This window comes from Saccostrea cucullata, unplaced genomic scaffold, assembly GCF_032062105.1.
Source record: "Saccostrea cucullata isolate Sc308-1 unplaced genomic scaffold, CSIRO_AGI_Scuc_v1 ctg1558, whole genome shotgun sequence".
Classification (NCBI taxonomy): Eukaryota; Metazoa; Mollusca; class Bivalvia; order Ostreida; family Ostreidae; genus Saccostrea; species Saccostrea cuccullata.
The window spans coordinates 121,354-136,476 of NW_026933071.1; the positions used below are offsets into that span (position 1 = coordinate 121,354).

Consider the following 15,123-nt stretch of genomic DNA (forward strand, 5'->3'; position numbering starts at 1 on the left):
AACATTAGAGGTTGGATCAGGTGCCATGGAAAAGTGAGCATTCCCTGCCGACCGGTCACACCCACCGTATGCTCCTTGTCATGATCGGAAAATAATGGGAAAATCCGTCGGCAAGTCAGTGTATAATAATGAAATAAGTATGTCTGCATTTGACTCAATGATAAATTGTATTTGCAGACAAGGTCATTGTATCGACCATAGAACTTCCGAAATAATGATATTAAACGAGACTGCAAATATTTTGTTTCATCAACTTGTTTGTCAATAATTTACCTCCATTTAGAGAGTGTTCATATGTAAAGCATGCTCCTGCTTTTCGAATCAATTGAGATATATAAACTCCGTATGCAGCAGATGAAGGTATTTTGCTGCATAAGTAAGGGATAGATAGATTTCTTTTGGTGAAAAATTAATATATATCAGGTAATTGTATTTAAATGTTTATGTTATTAACAAATGTAAACGTCTTCCGATGTAGGATTGCTCTGGGACTGCTATAGAACTGCTTAAGCACTTGCAAAAGACAGTCCTCTGCACTGTTCATTTCATGTCGTGTATGGTTGGTACATGTTTTGTGCTTAAGGGGAAATTATTTAACAGTTTTTACTGAAATATTTAAAAAATTAAAAAGTTTATACAAGAGTTATTGTTTTTATTATTATTTCACAAGTGCATGTACAATAAAGTGCAATAACAAATCAGCAATTATTTTATAACAGCATATACAGTGCAATAATGAAAGGTCTTATGATTGCTAATTGAGAGGAAAGAAGAGAAAAGAGAGAAAGAGGAGAGAAGCTGCTTATTAACAAATAAGGAAAAAAAGAACATTGTCTGTATAAACATTTTTTTATCACTGTTGGTGATTCTAAAATCAAGCAAAATAGTCAGAGCCTTCAGTATGAAAAGCCAAATTTCCCAATCTTTATGAAAATCTTCAAGATTATAGTTTTTGGTAGCTATGTACTTCAAAGTTGAAAGATGAGTTTATATATATATATATATATATATATATATATATATATATATATATATATATATATATATATATATATATATATATATATATATATATATATATATGTTGTCCATGGATTGATAATTTTTCATTAAGACACGGCTTTTTGTATATGTAGGATTTGAGTGTTAGGAATACCTGGTACAAATTCTTACAATTTGAATCAAGATCTAAACCCAAAATAAAAGAACAAGGATCTCTTGGAATAACAATATCCATTGTTTGACAAAATTCAAAAAATAAATTGATGAGATCTTGAACAAAGGGACATTCCCACAGTATATGATAAATTGTTTCTCTTGCTGAATTACAGAAATTACACATTTTACTATCTTTCATCCCCACTTTAAACAGAAACACATTAGTGGTTAAGATTTGATGGTTAATTCTATATTGTAACCATTGTAGTTTTGTACTTTTAGTACTGATAAAAGGTAACTGAAAAATTGCTTTCCATTGCAACTTAGATAAAGTGAAATATTTTCCCCATTTAGATCTGTAAAAAGATGTGACATTTTCTTCTGTATTTAGTATGTCATACATAGTTTTAGTACCTTTTTTGGATGAACAAAATAATCTTATGTAAAATGGTATAATTGGTCTAGGATTATCATTTTCTTTAACAATATCCTCACTTTTTAGACTGGTTGTAATAGAATTTTGTATACCATAATATGTAAGAAAATTAGTTTTAAAGTTGAACTTATTCTGGAGATTTTGTAAACTCAAAAAAGCTCCATTCTCATCAAGCAAATCGTTTATATATATAATATTCTTATTATACCATTCAGTGAAGAAAATGGACTTTTTTTCCAATTCTAAATTTTTTATTAAACCAAATTGGTTGAGTTACAAATTCTTGCCATGACTTTATCTTCATTTTACCTTGAATATCTCGAAAAGCAATAAACGTATCGTTCCAAAAAGGATTTCTTGAATGGTGAAATATATCATTAATGTTATGTGATCCAGGTTTGGGCATTTTGTCAAAATTTACAGTTGCATTTAATAAAGTTTTCCATTTTGAATTTTAACTGATCAGTAATCTTTTAATCCATGATGATTTCACATCTTTGATATAATTATTAATTTCAATCATTTTAGGCCTCCATTTTGAGAGTCTTGGGTAATTTGTTTTCTTTTAATTTTGTCCACCTTAGATTTCCACAGGAAATTAAACAATATATTGTTCAAATATTTTACGAATTTGCTTGATGGTGTTGGTAGAGAGATAAAAAGATGGTTCATTTGTGAGATTAGTAGAGATTTTATCAGCGTAACCCTTCAAATAGGAGTGGTATGCCTTTTGCTCCACTGAGTAATAATACTTTTGATTTTTACCAACATTTTGTAATAGTTAAGTTTGGGAATATCAGTCAGGTCAACATCCAAATGAATGCCTAATATTTTAAAGCTGGTTGTCAAATGCAAATTATTTCATTACCTAATTTTTTATTTGAGTTTTTCTTGCTACCTATCCAAACTAATTGTGTTTATGATAGATTGATTTTTAGCCCAGAGAGTGCATTAAAATGATTCAATCCCTCAATAGTGGATCAGGGATTTTTCAGACCCATCTAGTATTACTGCAGTATCATCAGCATACTGAAACATTATTCTATTTAATTAATTTTAATACCTTTTATATTTTTGTTATTTTTTTATTTTGAGAGCAAGAAACTCTGCACAAAATAAAAACAAAGACGGAGAAATTGGGTCACCTTGGCGACAGCCTCGGCTAGGTTAAAAAAAATCTGAGAGTATCCTGCTTGTGTAACAGATGATTCTATATTGCTTTGAAAAGTATATATATCCACAAATGAATAGATGGACCAATATTTAAAAAAATCTAGACATTTATGTATGAATTTCCAAGACACTGTGTCAAATGCTTTCTCAAAATCAATCAATAATAAAACGCCAGGGATGTCATGTTCCTCTGTGTATTGCATTAAATCATATATTGATCTTGTATTCTCACCAATATATCTACACGGTATAAAGCCTGTTTGATCAGAACTAATTGTTGTATCGAGAACAGTTTTTATTCTTTGAGCAGAACATATTTTATAAGCTACATTTAATAGTGTTATTTGTCTCCAATTTTTCAAGAATTTACTTTTACCCTCCTGTGGAATACAGGTGATACCTTGTTTCTGTGTTACCGAAAATCCCCCCATGCTGTATCCAATATTTAAAGACTTACCACATAAAATCCAATTTTGTTCCAAAAACCTTTATAAAATTCTGTAGTAAAGCTATCGCTGCCAGGGCTTTTATTATTTGTCATATTCCTTAGAACAGATGTTGCTTCCGTGTAAGAGAGTTCCCCTTCTAATGAACTCTTTGAATATCATTCAACTTTTTTATGTCTGTGTCTGATAAAATTTCATTTTAATCATAGTCCCCGCTTTTATCATTAGCCTTGTAAAGATTCGTATAGAAACTTTTTATTTCTTTTTAAATTTCATTTTGATCTGTTATTTCTTCCAGAGTTTCTTCTTTAATTAATTAAGGAATTATCTTATTCTTTATAATATCTGTTTTCTAAATTCAGAAAATAGTTTGTAAGTTTTTCTCCTTCATCTGTCCATTTAGCTCTTGATCTCACTATGTTTCCACTACAAGAGTTATTCGATATTTGACATCTGCAATGGACTTTAACGGGGAGTGTTGACTCTTACAGTTGACGGCTTACTTTTACTCTAGGACAATACGGAAGCTCTTTTATGATGTTAATGTTTAACTCATTATTGAACTCAATAAAAACAACGGGTTATTTCAAAGCACAAATAAGTTGTCCTTGAAGAACTCTTTATTCCCGGTCTTCACGTTTTCATGACCTTATCACCATATATAGCAATGACAATTGGAAAGTTTTTTTTAAATCTGTTATCAATTTTCTACCTCCATACATGATGCAGGTTTACATGTCCAAGTAAACCGTCAACTTCAAAAGTCAGTGCTTCTCCCGAAAGTCCATTAGTAAGTAATGTAGCAAAGTATGCATATTTTTAACAGCCCCAAATGTTGCTTGTAGACTATTTGAAAACGATGGTTTTTAAATGTCTTTTATTTATATTCAAGAATAAAAACATAAAAGAGAATAAGAAATAGTTATAATTTATACAGATGATGCTATATTCACCTTATAAATAATAAGAGGTATCATCTTTCTTTTATGTTAAAATCAAAATAACGAAAAAGGTCATGCAAATTTTACTTCGAAAGTACCAGAACAAGCACACAATGCGAATTTCTTTCTTTTGATTGTTTTAGTTAGAATATTCCAAAAATCTACATTATGTTACATTTTTTGTCTTTCTTTTTTATGTGTTTCGACATAAATTTTAAAATGTTCTTTTGACCACGTTCCCTTGCAATTTCAATAGCTTTGTTCATGTCTGCGCCTTGTTCTAGAAGATATTTTACAATATGTTGTTGTCCTTTCTCCACAGCACAGTACAGTGGACTGACATTAGAGAAACTAAGCAAATTAACATCTGCACCATGGTGTACTAGATATTCAACAATTTTTTTGTGACCTTGAACGGAAGCGCAAAGGAGTGGAGGGTCACAATTGTTACTAACCTTGTTAGCATCCATCTTATCAATAAGAAATTCTACCACATCTAAATGGCCGCCTTCACAAGCAGAAGATAAACAACTAGCACCTACATTGATATCGGCATCATTTTGTAGAAAAAACTTCACGGTCTTCAGGTGTCCAGATTTAGATGCGTAACATAATGGAGTCTGTCCTTTGCGGTCACATTGATTAACATCAGCACCACGTTTGATTAGTTCTTCCACAATTTCAAAGTAACCTTTGTCTATAGCAACACATAAGATTGTGTTCATATTTCCACGAATATCTTGGTTTATATTAGCGCCATGTTCTAAAAGGTACCTTATAATGTGTAAGTGTCCATTCATTGTGGCACAGTAAAGTGGATTTACTTTTAAAGAACTTAGCAAATTAACATCAGCCCCATGTTCAACTAGATATTCTACAATAGCGAGATGGCCTGATCTGGCAGCACAATGTAGTGCAGGATCCCATTTGTCACAAACCTCATTCATGTCTACCTTATCGATTAGATACTCAACAACAGTACGCTTACCATTTTTACAGGCAGCAGATAGACATCCGGCATCAATATTCACATCAGGGTTGTGAAGCAAAAGATTTAAAAGATCTAGATTGCCTACATAGGATGCAGCATGCAGTGGAGAACATTTGTTTTCGCTATCGATATTGATAAGAGCACCGTTCTTAATAAGGTGTCTGACTAGATGAGCATTCCCTGATAATATTGCTGCAGAAAGTGGAGAGACCACGTCTTCTGTACACAAATTAACGTCAGCACCCTCTTTGATTAAGGTCTCCACTACGTCGTAATGACAAAACACAGAAGAATAATGCAGGCATGAAATATTTTCCTCATTACACAAATTGACGTTAGCTCCTTCTTTAAGCAGAAACTTGACAACGTCAGTACAGCCAACAGCAGAAGCAGTCGCTAATGGTCAATTACCCTGATCATCAATGTAATTTATACACTCATTTTTCCCGCAACTCAGTATTAATTTGACCATATCCAAACTGCTGATAGAACACGCTAGACTTAAACAAGACGAATGTGATTCAATATCATTGCCAAATACTACTCCAAAAATGTCCTGATCATTTTTATTAGTGAGACAAACCTTTTCTTCGACAGGCTGACTTTTTTCCCTGACAATTTCTATGACACCAGAGAGTAAATCAACATGTTTATATGCAATTATCCAGTGTACAACTCGTGTATGAGATGTGTTTAAAAAATAAAGCATGGAATTTACTGCAATATCTTCTCTAACTTCTAAACTGTCTTCCAAATTTTCAAAGTTTTGTTCTATTTCATGAAAAAGTTTTTTTGTATTTTTATTTAAGTGTATCACAGTCTCGACTTCAAAAAACAAGTGTTTAATATCATCATAATTGGATTTTTTCAACGTTTTACAAAATACCGAAACAAATGCCTCGTTCTGAGAAAATTGCCCTATTCTGCTAAACACTTCATAGAGATTGAATCGTTTTATGTCACAAATGATACGGTCAACCAACACAAGAAAGTGTACAACACCGACAGGAATAAGATTTTCACTACATGTTGACCCCTCCTCAACGAATGTTGAGAGGTTGTAAATAGAGGTAGAGGTACAATTTTCAATAAAAAAAGTCTTGAAAACATCTTCCAAAGTGAACTGCCACTATTTCATACGTCAAACTGTCATGAATTAGAGAATATTTACCATCTGTGTCCTGCACCAGATATGACCCCTTCAATACCTGCATTGCATGTAGAAGTTCAGATTTAGATGTTGACCTGTTTAATCTACAATGTTCAAAGACTTCTTTCAGACATTTTCTATCTAAAGATTTTGGAGAGACACAATTATCTTTGATGACACAGTACACTAAGCTTGCATAATGTAATTTGTTTAGCTCTCGCATTTTATCAAGTTCTGAAAATATACACCGGTATGGATGGAGGAAGAAATTTTCACCTTGAGTCTGATACTCTTCAGCAGATGAAAAAAGATTACATAGCAATGGAAGCATTGGCAATTTTCTAGGTAGCCTTAAATCTTCAAAGTATTTTTGCTGTAAGTGGTTATTTTTACAGTGATTTGCTAGCATACTTTTTATGCTTTCATCATTGAGCTCATTTTCTTCGTCATCTAAATCGATGACATGATTGATATTTGTAACAAAACTATTCAAAGATTTCGACTCCTTAAACACAACGGATCTGCAACTCATGAGTAGTTTAGATCCCGACTCTAATAAACTTAGCACATTTTCAGACTGCCTGCTAAGATTGTTATATAAATTCATTTCTAGACCATAAACACCTAGCACATCATCTATGACGAATAATTGCTTGAAATGCAGTTTTCCATAAAGGGTGACCTCTTCAATTGATGAGACTGGAATGATCTCATATCCTTCATGTGCAAGTTCTAGAGCAATATGACGAATAAGAAATGTTTTTCCTCTACACTACTGGACGAAAAAAGTGCTGAGAATCCCAAATTTTACTGATAATGTTTGATAATTACTGATACGGTGCTGCTCTTGCTGATAATTACTGATATTTACTGTTAATATTACTGTTGTTGCTGATAATTTTAGTTGTTGCTGATAAATACTGATATATACTGTCGTCTTTTACTGTGGAGTCTGATAAATACTGATAAATACTGTTGAGGTGCTGTCGCTGCTGAGAATTACTGATAATTACTGTTGAGGTACTGTCGATGCTGAGATTTACTGATAATTACTGTGGTCATTGTTTTTAACCTGGGAATGGATTAATATAGCCTGAGAAATGATTATTTGTTTTTTTTAAAAGTATTTTAACAAATTCATTGCAGTCAATCACAAAATAAATTATTCTAAATAAAAAAGTCACGTTTTATTAATTTGAGTTTTCAGCTATTAATTTCATTATAATTATTTTTAGACCATAATGTTAACATAAGCTTTCATAAATGTTTATGTTTTTTCTTTAAATTCCTCCTTACACGTAGATGACATTATCTGAGGAAAATTATTCTGTTGTATTTGCAGTGGTTTTTCTTCCCAAGTACTTTTTTTAAAAAGTTTAATTTTTGTTCATAAAGGTTAAAAAAATCTCATCTCATATTTTTCTCACATGTATGTGTACTGTCATCAAAAGCTTTTTGTTGGTATCTTTAATACTTCAATACAGTCAATGGTTGTAAATATCAATTTATTTTACCGTGTGGAGAACTGAAAATGCATGAGCACATTAAGGTGAAAACACACCCCCCTTTCCATTTACTTTTAAATTAGGCTCTCATTTTAACAAGACAGTATTAAATATTTGTCATAAAATCTAGTCTTGAAGCGTACACTTTGTTATTTTTTGAAGCGTACACTTTGTTATTTTATAGAAGAATGTGACAGGGTTAAATAATTAAATTGAAGAATCTTTAATCATTTTTTATATATATATATATTATGTAGACAGCGCGCTCTAGTTGTCCGATGTCCTCCCTGCGAATTTTATATCATTGTGTCGCTTTCTAGCTTTTTTTCTCTCTCTCTCGCTCTCTTTTAAATTATTTGTTAAGGCTTAAGTATTGTACACTACATGACATAAATCTTATGCAGTGTGAATTTCAGTCAATGAAATACACGTCTTTCTTTAGGTTAATTCTTTTTTCATTGTATACAGTTTTAATTCTATGGGCATATGGCTTCTTATATTATGCGCCACTCTTTAAACATGTTATATGCGGTCAGTCAGTTAAAAAACAAAATAAAATAAATCATAACTTGAATTAACTTTTTCCATTCATGCAAACTTTGTGCTTGTTGTTCTGGAATATACATGTCAACCACGTGTAAAAGTTGTACTTTCGTTTTAGAATCGGGTCAATTATTAGTACATTCTGCCATGGGGATATCGTTACGGCTTGCGTTTTTGTAAAATTAGAATTTTGTGCAGAGATTATAATTTTTTTTAATTCCATTTTTGTCCGATACCTTTGTATAAACGAACAGTACAGAGTTGGTGCTTATTTATATGATTTTACTTGATTGTAGCATAAAAAGGAGGGGGTGAAATACTGTTTACAATTAAGTGATAGCCGATAGGGCAAGGTCTGTTCTTTAGTTGTGTGTTTTAAAAGTCATGCAAGTTATGATATTATTCCTATCGATTTTTTTATATGCATGGATGAAATTATTTTAGAGAATCAATTACAATGAACCATACAAAATTCAGAACTGAAGTAATTATAACATTTATTCATGAGTGCGATACACAACGTCATGTTTCTGACATTCAAAATCCATACATTTAAGGTTTTTTTTTTTTTTTCGGATTAAGCGAAGTGGAGTTTCCCTGCATCTGAATTGTGAACAATTAATGCTAATATATTATTTTAAAAAAAAGTGCTTCACTAAACAATCTTTCTCTTTATATCTATATGATTGTATATTTTGCACACTTTTTTTTTTACTCGTCTACGTATTTACCGGTCCCAAACCATCGTTAGCAGAGATTCAGAATTGAAAATACATGTGACCACCTCCCCCGGAATATTCTTTTATCTGATAAACAAAATATACTCCCCGGCCTAAAGTCCCTTACTTCGCATTTATAGCAACCTACAATTTTTTTTGTTTAGTTTCTTATTCACGCATGCCTTTTAAACCTACTGTTATGTATAAAATCACCTACATTTTATATGTTTTTGTGGTCTATGTATTCTAATGTAAAATGGTAAAAAGATTCAAATAAAGGATTGATTGATTGAAGAAATTTGCGTAAAACTAAAAAAAATGAAATTAAATACTGAAGAAAGATAGATCTTTGAGAATTGAAATAATAATTAAAATAAGTCTGTACAACGTACATGATGTACATTGTATATATATTTTTTTTATTATAGTACCAAAGTGTTCTATTCTAAATATTTTTTCTATCAATTATATTCGTCATCAAATTCAATATTACGGAATTTTTTTTTTCGTGCGACCATAAACTTTAAGATTGTTCCAAAGTAGCGAGTACATTTACAGTGTAGGTAGTTTGTTTATTGATAACACCGGTAGCCGCAGACGAAGAACAATAGGTAATTAGTGCCCATTGTTACGCTGACCACTACAATATGCATGGAATATACAAGCTGTACCCCGTTCTACCCCGGGGCTGAAGACATGTACACAATACAGCCAAATCACAGGTCGATCACCGATTTCTGATCAATTGAAATCAATTTAAAGGTGTTTTCCTTTCAACTTTTATAAAATTAAAATCGATCAATTTGATCATATACATAACATATTAAATTAAGTCTCATTTCAGTTCTTATTTCCCATTCCATAAAATCAAATAAAAAAAATTAATGAGATTTCAAAACTGATTAAATAAAAAATGATTTTGTATTTAAATTTTAAGAGACAAACTAAACACATGTACCTTTGCACTAGGGATTCTTAACCTCTAATTTTTAATCAGCTCGCCCCATTTGCCGGTTGCACATGCATACAGTGTGTACTTGTACATAATTATGTACATGTGGAGGAGATTAATTCTTGGACGATCTACAAACGTCTACACAACATTAAAATAAATGAATAAATAAATAAATTATTAATTAAAATCAGTGCCCAGAGATTGAACATAATTATTCAAACCTGTTTTCACCTCTTAGTTACTTTTTAAAAGGGATAAAATTTCTAATTTTCGAGCAAATTTTCAAATATTTCAACAAAAAGAGACCAGAAAACTGAACATTTAACAAGATAAATATAATTGTTTTCGAGAAAAAAAGGCCTTCAAAAACAAAATGTTGTCCAAACTCGACCAGTTGACCTAGTGAAAACGGAACAAATCCAACTTTTCTAACCTGCAGGAAACTTTTTTTATCCCGATTTTTTTTTCCATCCATTAAGAACTTTTTTCTTATTATTGATAAAAAAAGATCACCGATCTCCCTACATAATTTTCTTGGAATCGGGAAAGGCGGCGATGGATCTTTTTTAAGATATCATAATTTTCTTTTTATTTACAGTTTATTTTTCAATAAGATCTTATGCAAAAGTAAAATTCCATTTTTTTCTGCAGTTAATTTTTTTTTATTAATTCTATTTCTATATATTCATTCTATTAATAATTCATTTGATTATTGTCAAAATTTTCACAAACGTATTGTAGAAATTGAGATCAGCATACATACATACAGTCATGTAATTTTGTCACAAGCAGAACATTTAAAGAAATATGAAAATTTTGTCATGATAATTCAAGTAAAAGAAAGTAATAATTGAAGGTTTTATAGCCCTCTGTTTTATTTTAAACCAATTACCAGGTTAAAAACAATGACCACAGTAATTATCAGTAAATCTCAGCATCGACAGTACCTCAACAGTAATTATCAGCAATTCTCAGCAACGACAGTACCTCAACAGTATTTATCAGTATTTATCAGACTCAACAGTAAAAGGCAACAGTAATTATCAGTATTTATCAGAAGCAACAAAAAATATCAGCAACAACAGTAATAATAACAGTAAATATCAGTATTTATCAGCAACAACAGCACCGTATCAGTAATTATCAAACTTTATCAGTAAAATTTGGGATTCTCAGCACTTTTTTCGTCCAGTAGTGCTACCACCACTCCCAGTCACGGTCACGAAAGGCAAGGACTTGAGTTTATCACGAACTGACCCATAAGCAGGAACTTTTGCAAAAACCTTGTCATCTTCTTTCCACTTTTGTACTTTTCTCTGAAGTTGTTCTAATGTAGAATCAAAATGAAGCTTTATACAAGTTTCTGTATTAATAACGAATTAAGACAAACGATTGTAAAATGATAGCTACATTATATCTTTGACAGATTTATTTTGTCTTTTTGAACACTTTTTTTACATCTTTTAAGAATTTAGTATGGAAACAACACGCTCACCCACTCATCCTCAACCTCATCCAATATAAATCCTCTCATACACGTCTCAAACACACACAAACAGCCTTTACACCCCCCTTACCTCCATCCCCCCTTTCCCACACATATAAAACTCACAAAAACATAACTGCATTCAAATACAGTTGTGTGCCAAAAGTGAAGATAATTTTATTTTTTCCCTATATATTTCATTGAAAACAGTATTTTGTAAAATCGTTGGTATGACAACACTTCTTGACAGATTTTATCAAAAATTTCTTGATAATCCAAGAAATTTTTGTTGTTCAAAAAAACAATAGTTTTTATCTGATAAGCATTGATAATTTAAAAATATTGTAATTTAAGTGTGACATTGATTTTTAAGTCATATACTCACAATGAATTATAAAGTCAACATTGATCTTGAATTTTAGAACTGATGTTTTGTGATGAACTATATTTTACTACATATTAAACGTGTAATGATCTTTTAAAGAAAAATAACTACAAATTTTCTGGTTTAAGTACTGAAATGAATAATTAAATTGGACAAAAATTGACCATTTACCTATGATTTTACAAAATGTTGTTTTCAATGAAATATATAAAGAAAAAATAAAATTATCTTCACTTTTGGCACACAACTGTATATTAAATAACCTTTCCTCTTTTAATGGAAATTAGGTAAGCAGCTGTGAAAGCATGATGTCGCAAATTAGAAATGAAAATGAAGCATTTTTTCTTTTCGATTTGAAAACTTAAAACAGCTGAACCATACTTATGGTTGAAGAGAATAAAATCTGTACCTCTTATGTTCTTTGGAATGTGATCATCTACGCGTTTTTTTACGATTTGAAGACTTTTTGTCAATACTGCCAGACTTCGTTTAACAGAGGAATGCTGAGTAATCTAGATCTTTGTTTTGTAGAAAATCTATCTCTCCATCCAGTTGACCTCCTGCGAGTCTTTGTATAATCTTAAACCAAGAAAAACATATCAATCTTCATTCTATTTGGTGTCATCGTATTTTCGGCGTATAACCCTAAAACAACTAAACAGCAAAAGTTAACAAATTCAATGTTTGATAAAGCTAGATTTTTGGAATTATCACACTAAATAGAAATTTAGGCTTGTGATGGTACATAATTTTTTCGTTCTGGACATATTGCCACCGGAAACAATATGTATTGATGGACGACATTATATGCAATAAGGCTAACACATATTGTTGTCAACGACGTCGACACTACTGACTTTTTTTCCTTATTAAAAACAAATGCTGCGCCGCATCCACCTACCCCGTTCTGAAATTTTTGGATTCACAGCCACTAATGAGAACAGAAGTTGACCCAGGATTCGTGATGTTTATATTGAATAGGTAGTTTAAATTCCAATCATGACACACACCCCTCCCCCGACTTAACATGTAACCATGGGGGATCAGAATGTTAGACAGAAACATATACATATACAACTATTCTTTAAAATTTTTCTTCTGAAAGCATTGAATCAAAATTTACTCAAAATCTGCAAGGCAGCATACTTGGATATTTAAGGATAACTCTTATTCTTGGCCGTATTATCGAGTATAACCTGGTTTTTGTCAGTTTAGGCTTTATAATCCGCGAAGCTGATTATGAAAAAGCGTAAACTGACCCAATTCAGATTAAACTCGATAATATGGCCAAGAATTAGTCCATTCCTTATAATTTAATTTTAAAATAATTAAACAACCTTGGAGGTAAAATTGTGTGGCTTTTATGAGTTCAAATTTACGGTGCAATAATACAGCCTTGGTCCTTGGTAAAGGAAGTTATTTGAAGCGAGGGGAGGTAATAATTGATATATAGATCTAGCATTCATGATGTCTGTTTAAGAACGAGTAACTGTTTGAAGTTAAAGGTATATGTATTTATAAAATCTGAAATTTTCCATGGATTCGGAGGATAGAAATGAGGGGATTGCAATGATAAGATGATTAAGCTGGTCGTCAAGGGGGTGTGTCCCCATACCAAATAAGATTATACAAAATAATTTGAGTTCCTTTTTTGAAAAAAAGCTTTGCTCCTATTTTGTATTGTTTTATGGAATTTGAATTTGAATGCTGTTCTTTTATTATCTCCATATCCTTCATGTACTAATAAACAGCAGAAAATTAAGGGTAGGTAATGATAATAGGCGATAATATAATAAAACGACAAAATATACCGTCACAATCTTGCTGCATGAAATAGCATGCCAAACACGTCAGCGTGATTTTTATCGAATTATAAATTACCAAAACAAAAACTGACGAAAAAATATTTGTGGATCTACAGTAGGTGCAATTTGACGCCAATGTCAAGAAGTACAAAATAGCAATATATACCTTCACAGGGTTCATTCATTAATAATGCACCTCGGCAAATAAAAAGGGTTTCTTTCATTAAGTTTTTTTTTTCTTAACGAATTCATATTTCATTGTCAATCTCTCTTAAATGTTTATCTTTATGTCAGAGTGCACAAATATTAGAAGAATGAAAAATGCAAGTATAATACATTAACATATAACATGAATAAGCTACATGTACATTCTCACAGTGTACATCACAGAAATTGAAATATAATGTGTTGTTTCTTTGTAGTATGGATTAATATACACCTATCCACTGGTTGTGAGTGGGATAGCTCTTTTATCTAACCCGCGACAGGAACTATTCCCCGAGGGCTTTAACAGAAGTATACTAAAGACGTCTATATACAGATCAAGATAAGCTTTATGTACTTAATGTACTCCATACATATAAAGTTGACTAGAAAAAATTCCTTTACCTCCTTCAATTCTTTCCACCTCTTTTCAAATTCGGTATCGCTAATTGACTGTGGTCCATGACAAAGTGAGTTTCTACAGATTCGGACTCGTTCCAGGTCGTCAGCCGGTTCTATATCTGTTGCATCTGGAGTTCCTCCCCAATCTTTTGTCGGTTTTCTAACTTTTGTCGTGTTTCTTATTATTTTATACAACAACGATATGTCAAAATCTGTTGATGTTACTGTTCCATATCCTGTAAAGCAGAGGCTAGTAAGCAATTTTCTCATCTCTTAAAGTGTATAAAATTTTGATTTGAGATAGATACGTAGAAATCCCGCTCGTACAGTGTAAACATAAAAAATCAAAGATCTTGAATCGTGTTTACCACACAAGCTTAAGAAGATCACGTTGTTCTAATTTCTAAATGAATTGGTGTAAAACTGGTTAAATGTGACTTCTCGGATTGATGATCTTAACATTTATATTATTTGTAAAAGGAATAATAAAGTTAATAGAAAATAAGTTCAACCTTTCTGAATGTTTTAATGCTTAAGCTTGAACAAAATTACATGTGTTTAAGAGTACTTAAGGGTGCCGACTCTAGTTTTCATTGCGCAACATTTCGCGCATCATATATAGGTAAATGACGCGTATGTACTGTTTTAAAGGAACCTTTTCCATTTGATTAATAAAATTAAACAAAATTAGGAAATAACATGTTTAAAAATAAATGTAATTACAATTCTATATAACTGAATTTTAGACGATTTTTGCAACTGATAGGTAGTTTGACGTCGTTATAGCGCTTTTTTGACGTTATGATAAACTGAAGCTCAGAGAG

At 31.4% G+C, this 15,123-nt stretch overlaps 1 protein-coding gene across 1 annotated transcript in view; it reads right to left on the reverse strand.

The window, feature by feature from the left end:
• LOC134237194 (uncharacterized) overlaps window positions 1–15,123 on the reverse strand; it is a 55,017-nt gene that overhangs the window by 37,833 nt on the left and 2,061 nt on the right. Inside the window, exon 2 of the mRNA XM_062719297.1 lies at window positions 14,303–14,535. Coding sequence (XP_062575281.1) covers window positions 14,303–14,535 — 233 coding nt within the window. The remainder of the gene's footprint in view (window positions 1–14,302; window positions 14,536–15,123) is intronic.